General features: G+C 37.8%; 1 protein-coding gene across 1 annotated transcript in view; it reads right to left on the bottom strand.

Moving 5' to 3' along the window:
• Positions 1-5,449: 5,449 nt before the first annotated feature.
• The window catches only part of LOC149213081 (inactive UDP-glycosyltransferase 79A6-like), an 83,739-nt gene continuing 81,280 nt past the window's right edge, over positions 5,450-7,908 (bottom strand). The window contains exon 4 of the mRNA XM_089388913.1: positions 5,450-6,202. Coding sequence (XP_089245039.1) covers positions 5,450-6,202 — 753 coding nt within the window. The remainder of the gene's footprint in view (positions 6,203-7,908) is intronic.

The raw sequence follows: 7,908 nt of genomic DNA, 5'->3' as shown, positions 1-7,908 counted from the left end.
GCAAACTGTCAAAATGCAAATGCACATATGCATGTATTTGTTTTCTCTTTCTTAATATTGATGCCTAAAAAGAAAGCTGTTATATAAATTTGAATTCAATTTCAAGTGAAAACACAAACAAGTTCCTTTTTCAAAATCAAAAAGATGATTACGACAGTTTATGATTTACTTGTTTCGACACTAGAAATGCATAAATTCAAACCAAAAGAAAAAAGTAAAAGCTAAATCAACTGTGAACAACAAAAAAACTCACTCCTAAGATCAAAACGACACTTACGACAGGTCTAGATCTAAGGGCGACAGTATGACTAGTTTACTTTTGTAATGGGAAACTGCAAATGATGTAACAAATACACAAAGAACAAATACAGTTTCTTTATACAACTGAGGCGGAATTGAGGCAAAGAAAAGGGGTTTCAGATAGGTACACTGACTGATAACAGGCTGCAAAAAACAGAGATGAAACTGAGCAAAAGGAAGCAGGGAACCACAGCTGCACAAGGCAAAGACTGATCAGCACACCCCCAGCACAGAGGATTTGACATTCAGCGCAGGTAGCCTTCACGAGACCTGCGTTGAAATGCAGAACCTCTTCACAGAGTCTGCGCTGAAGCAGAAACGAGAGTTGTTTCTGGGTTCTGGGTTACGGTTTGCAGTTTGATCTACAGTTTTTGGCCGGATAAAAGCTATCAATTAGGTACAATTAGGAGGATGATTTATAGGAGGACTAAGATCTATCACAAAGGGCTGTTAGAGCACTTGTGGATCAGTTGTTCAGATCATAAACAGGACCAGCGAATGGACTAGAGTAGCTGATCTCTACTTTGCATTTGTAAATGGCAAATGCAGTTCGATTCAGCACTCTTGAGTTTATGGAATGAATAGCAATAGAAACACAAATAAACTAACAAGATACTCTCCCCAGCGGAGTCGCCAATTTGTTGTTGGGAAAAGTATCCAATTCGGAATGCCCCTATCCCACTCTAAGAGGTGATAGTGCCTTAGCAACAAACAAGGAAAGCTATCTGAGTATTCTTCTTTATGAGATGCAAATAGAGAAAGAAGGATGTAACTAACCGGTGTCTTCCGCTAGTTTGTCGATCCAATCACTCTCTCTCTTTCGTTCGCTTCCCGCTACCTGCTCTTTCACTGGTCCAGCTTCACACGGTTCCTGCAAGATCACAAGAGTAGAAGACTACACGAAAGATATAGATTCACATTCATAACTAGTTTAGGATCAGATATAAACTAAATATGCAAATATAACAAAACATCATTGAAATACAAGCATATAGGAGAAACTCAAGTAGCTTTATTGATATGATAAACAAGGTTCAAGAGGAGATACAACCAAGTGAGTCTCGATCCAGCATCTACCTCCCAACAAAAGAATCCCTTCCTCTCCTCCAACAAAGCATAAATCACCCAATGTACTAATCTCAATCTCAAACCAACAACAATTCTCTGCAAAATACCAAATTCCAGCCTCCTGAACCTCTGGGTGAGAGATCCATATATAGATGTGAGCAGAGAGGATGAGTCAGCTCATGTTTTGACTTGTGGCTTCTCTTTGTCAGTTCTTGCTTCCACTTGGAGGTTGAGAACCTCTTACTCATCACTAGTCGAATTCATTGAGGCAAGTGTCATTGAGGAAGATTCTGGAAGCTTCCAGGGTCTTTACACCTCGTTGAATGAACTTGCCATTTGGAAATTCCCGCTCAGTGCACCCTGGTAGTGCTTCTACCTGCGTTGCAGTGCAAGTAGACAATGCAGACTTTGCATTTCAGCGTAGACAGCTAGTGGAGCTATTGAATTGATCCTGATTTGACCATTTCTGAGTGGTTTTTGGTGGAGAACTTCTGGGAGAAGCTGTCATTGGTTGACCTTGTTCCTTTAGGGGTAGGAACATCTCATTTAGGGACTTTGGATCCCTTGGATTATGGACATTTCATGCTCAATGCTGTAAGGCACAAAAATGTCTATAACATGGAGGTTGCTGCCAAAGGAGCTATGGAGGTCCAAACAAAAGAAGGTATAAAGAGTATTCATGACATTTATTATAATCCACAATTGAAGCATAATTTGTTGAGCGTTGGGCAGCTCTGTGAGAAAAATTATAAAGTAGTCTTTGAAAATAAGACATGTACTATCTATGATAAGAATAAGGGAAATAGGGTGATCACTGTTGTTCCTATGACAAGAAATAGGACGTTTCCCTTGAGGTTTGATGAACATAACAACAATCTTGCTAATATGGCTTACGAGGATTCAAGTTGGTTATGGCATCTCAGGTATGGGAATTTAAATTTTCAAAGTTTGAAGTTTCTAACCTCACATGAATTAGTTTATGGTTTGCCCAAGGTAGAAGAGCATAAGGAGGTTTGCGAAGGATGTGCTAAAGGAAAGCATGCAAGGGAAAGGTTTCCAAAGGGAAGTGCATGGAGGGATCATTACCCACTTCAGCTTGTTCATTCAGACATATGTGGTCCTATGCAGACTAAGATTTTGGGTAAGTCATCATATTTCATCACTTTTATTGATGATTACTCACGAAATTGTTGGGTATATTTTTTGAAGGCCAAAAGTGAAGCCCTGGATACATTCAAGAAGTTCAAAGCCCTTGTAGAAAATGAGAGAGGGTGCAAGATCAAATGTTTGCGGACTAACCGTGGGGGAGAATTCTGCTCAAAATCTTTCCAGAGTTATTGTGATATGAATGGCATCAGGAGGCAGCATATTACAGCATACACCCCCCAGCAGAATGGCATAGCTGAAAGAAAAAATCGTACTGTGGTTGAAATGGCAAGATGCATGCTACAAACTAAGGGATTGAGCAACACTTATTGGGGAGATGCAATTGCTACAGCAATATACATCCTCAACCGTAGCCCCACCAGTGCACTAGAAAATATGACTCCTTATGAAGCTTGGTATGGAAAAAGGCCTAATATTAATCATTTCAAAGTTTTTGATTGTTTGGCTTATGTGCATGTACCTGATTAGAATAGAAAAAAGTTAGATGCAAAGAGTGAGTTATGTATTTTTATTGGGTATAGCGAGACAAGCAAGGCTTATAAATTGTATAATCCTCTAACTAACAAGCTTATTGTTTCAAGAGATGTAATTTTTTATGAAGGGGGAGTTTATGGTCATCAAAAAGGCCATGTTGAGAAGACAAAATCTGTTTTGAATGATGATATAATTGTTGATAATGATCATGAGCAGCCAACTAATGTTTCTGTAACTAGTGGCTTAACTCCACCAAGAAGCTCTTCATCAATTTCTTCAACATCAAGTTCAAGTCCAACTTCTTCTCCAAGTTCTACAAGGAAGGTAAGAAGATTGAGTGATATTTATGAGAGGAGTGCAAATCAAGCACATGAAGAAAGCCTGATAGGTGAGATAGTCAATTTTGCTTTATTAGCCAAGGCTGAATTTGAACCATCATGTTTTGAAGATGCATGTACTAATGAGGTTTGGATGAAAGCCATGCAAGAAGAGATGGATTCCATTCAAAGGATTGACACTTGGAAGTTTCCGGAGCTTCCACATGACAAGAAAAAGATTGGCACCAAATGGGTCTATAAGACTAAATTTAACACTGATGGGAGTGTTGAAAGACACAAAGCAAGATTAGTTGCTAAAGGATTCACACAGAAGTACGGAATTGATTATGAAGAGACATTTGCACCAGTAGCAAGACAGGAGACCATTAGAATGTTGATTTCATTAGCAGCTCATGAAAAGTCCCTTCTTGAATGTGTACTTAGAAGAGGAAGTATATGTGGAGCAGCCACAAGGTTTTGAAGTGGAAGGAAAGGAGAATAATGTCTACAAGTTGAAGAAGGCTTTGTATGGCCTTAAGAAAGCACCAAGAGCATGGTATGCAAGGATTGATGGATACTTTCAGGAAAATGGCTTCCAGAGAAGTAACAATGATCCTACCCTTTACTACAAACAAGAAGGTATTGATATTTTAATCATAAGTTTGTATGTTGATAATCTATTGTATATGGGTATTAGTTCTAAGATGAATGATAAATTCAAAGTTGCTATGATGAATGAATTTGAGATGAAAAATCTAGGCATCATGAAATATTTTCTAGGAATGGAGGTTTATTAAAGTAAGGATGATATTTTCATTTTTCAGACAAAGTTTGCAGAGGATATGCTCAATAAATTTGATATGCTTGATTGTCATCCGTCCCCTACTCCAAGTGCTCATGGAGAGGTGTTATGTAGAGATGATGGCACTGATTTAATTGATGTGAAAAGTTACAGAAGTATTGTGGGGAGCTTGATATTTCTAACCCACACAAGGCCTCATATTACATATTCAGTTTCACTTGTTTCAAGATATATGACAAATCCATCTGAAATACATATGAAGGCAGCCAAGAGGATTTTAAGGTATGTGAAAGGCACTCTAAATTTTGGTATTCATTACTACTCTTCTGAAAAGTTCAATCTTGTTGGATTTAGTGATTCAGATTGGGGAGGTAGTCTTGATGACTGTAAGTCCACATCTGGAAATTTTTTCTCTTTTGGTTCTGGTTTGATTACATGGAGCTCAAAAAAACAAAGCATTGTTGCCCTCTCATCCACAGAAGCGGAGTATGTTGCAGTTACCTCAGCAGGTACACAAGCTCTTTGGCTCAGAAAATTTTTGGAAGAAATTGGAGAAAAACAAGTTCAGCCTACAGTGATTTATTGTGATAATGTAAGTGCCATCAAGTTAGAAAAGAATCCAGTTCATCACAGCAGGACAAAGTGTTTTGACTTGAAATATCACTTCATTAGAGATTTGGTGCAGAAGAAGGATATTGAATTGAAGCATATAAATACTCAGCATCAACTAGCAGATATCTTCACCAAAGCAGTTGCAAAAGATCAGTTTTTAGCACTACGAGATAAGATAGTAAATCCTCATTAATCATTAAGGGGGAGTGTTGGGAATAATGCTTAATTAGTTATGTAAATCGTTGACAATGTAACTAGCAGATTTTGTGTTCTCTGCAAAATTAAAGGAGCAGATTGTTAGGGTGGTCACTGCTCGAAAGTGTTGAAAATTAGTTGTGATGTCAGTAGATTTGTTTCAGAGTAGATTTTAGTAATAAGTTTTACTATATAAGAATGTAGTTAATGGCTGAATTAATATATGAGATTTGCAGCATTTCTTAGCTCACACGAACTGTGTTTTTTAATTGTTTTATCCTTTTTTTTATATGTATTTTTATTCATAGTACTGTGGCTTCTCAATTGGCTTGAAATAATTCATTTCATATTCTACATGTGCATTATCTTGGCCCACATCCGAATATCATGGAAAACGAAGACACTAGAGGAATGGGAACCCGCTCGCCTCCAACCCTAGTGCCAGCTCCTGGATTTGGTATCTGGATAAAAACACCTCGTTGTCGAATGACACAAAAACAACCGAAGCCGCGCTCTATCGGTCCAACCATTCCAGGAGATCGGAACACTCGCTGCCCTCACCACCAGGCTGGACAGCGGGACTGAGTGAGCCAACGGAAAGCACGAGAAGTCTAATGGCGTCACTTAGATAACGGATATACTTATCTTCATCTTGAAAGAAGGATTTCACGATTACCGCCAAGCATCTGTCCAGGCATCTAGCCATCCGATGCACCAGACTGATATATCCGAGAATTCCCCTGTATAGAATTAACAAATCCCGCGCTTCGTACGACCTAAACGTGATCACCGACGAAGGGAACCTCGGGGGTGGAGCAGCCAAATCCTCCGAGGTAATTTCGTGGTTCTTCAATTTACAAGGGTGGAATGCATGACAACTGAATGCAGTGGAAAGGGTTGAGAAAAAAATGACCGGGATGTGCATCTCCGCAGCAGCATTCCGTGTCCAATACTGTTGGTGGTCCTGGACGAGATAATCCGACGAGAGCTGTCTGAGAAGGCTGTGGAATGGCTTCTCCATTCCATCCAGCGCCTTGGAGAGCGGAAATAACATTTCGGGTGGGATGTTTGCGCTGCATTCCGCGCCGGGTGTGAGGCCCTCCGTGGGCGGTAACGACAGTGGCAACAGATCGAATCGGCTTGGGCACTCCTGAAGGTGTAAGGAAGCCCTGATTCTGGAAATGTTGAGAGGCATGGAGAGGAAGGAGATTTTGTGGACATGGACTGCTAGAGCCTTTAAGAGCTCTAAGAAAGGAATTATGTGACCCTGCGCCAACCATGGAAACATCAGAAAGTGTAGCTTCTTTTTGCCATTGTGGCCGTCCATCATATGATCGCGCACCTCCTTATGCAGATTGATGGTATGAAAAAGATGCATTCTATGGCTCGGACATCACGGACTATATAAAGAATAACGGGCTGTGTACCAGCTACCATCCATCTAGAGCAGTGTACCAACTACCATTCATTAGGAATATTGTTGCCAATATTTGCATGGTCGTTTTGACCATGGTATGAAACTTTACTTCAAACATTTAAAAACTATCAACCCTGCAGTAAGATTATACATATGGAAGCAAATTTACTTGTGCCATTGCATCCGAAATACTGTAGCCAAATTTTCATGGACCTTTTGACCATTATATGAGACTTTATTTCAAATATGTAAAAAATATCAACCCTGCAGACTATGTTATAGAATTGATTGACACTTTTCAAGAGTAAAATGCAAGTATGTGAAATAATTGTGTCTGGTCCATTATAAGAGATTTTACTTCAAACATGTAAAAAATTATCTAACTCTATATTAATGACTACATTTTTAATCCATTAACACTTCTCAATAGTAGAATGCAAGTACTTGAAATAATTGTGTATTGAAATTGAAAGTTAACTTGCACTTCTAGTTTTAAAATAGATCTTGTAAAATTTGTAGCACCAACTAAAATCATCACATATTTATTTATTCTAATACATTTCTTATATTATAAGACTAACATGTAAATATCTATACACATCTCTTACTTCCTAATATATAAACGAAAAAAAGTGATTAAATTAATATATATAAACAAATATAATATAGTTATAAATCCGAAGAAAGAAAGAGATAATTTATACTTCTAGTACAATAAGAACGACTCTAAGTTAAATTGAGCCATATGATTACAATATCTTATATCTCTACCAGGAAAAGTCTCTTTTAATCTTAATGATAGGAAATACGTGAATGTTTCATCAAGAAGACCAATTACATAAAGTACAAAGATAATCTCTATAAATATACAAATAAATAATATTTTTTGAAATATCTATGGTATCATACATATCAAGGATTATAAAAATGTATTTTATTTTTTTGAAACAAGAAACAGCTCATTTAAATAGAGGCAAAGAAACTAACTCCCAAGATGTCCTATCCACTCATGTTAGAAGCGAAGAGAAACCATCTGATAACCCTCACCCACATCAAGAAACAAAATGTAAATTCTGAATGTATTTGATTATTTTTTCATTTTTTTCATTTATAATTGGTTGGAAATTAAATTTTAAAATATTGTATGACAAAGAGAACTTAACATTCTCTCAGGTTCCCAAAATGCAGAAAGTAAATTTGGAAAGACCCTATCATAGATCCATTCCACATGCTTCAAATTTTGGGAGGGAATCTCATGTTCCTAAAGATGAAGAACATCTTAGAAGAAATTTATCTCTTCGAAACGGTTCTCAACATGGTCCGACTGATAAAGATCATATTCATTTTCATGAGAACATGATTGCAGCGCATAAAATATTTCGAGAAAAGATAGATAGTGTGTCAGTTGTTCAAATGTGCCACATTTGCCAAGAGTCCTATCCTGGAATCCAGGTTTTGAGACATTCTGAAGGATCTCTTTGTAGATGATGTAAGAGTGAAAGAGGAGCCCGTCATTTTTGTCGATATAATAACATGGATACTGGTGAGAAACCTCT

The sequence above is a fragment of the Pinus tabuliformis genome, chromosome 1_1 (assembly GCF_031772625.1).
Source record: "Pinus tabuliformis cultivar Carrire ecotype Pingquan chromosome 1_1, CPIR1, whole genome shotgun sequence".
In the NCBI taxonomy this organism is placed as follows: domain Eukaryota; kingdom Viridiplantae; phylum Streptophyta; class Pinopsida; order Pinales; family Pinaceae; genus Pinus; species Pinus tabuliformis.
The sequence above is the reverse complement of the archived record's forward strand: the minus strand, read 5'-3'. Positions and strand labels throughout refer to the sequence as shown.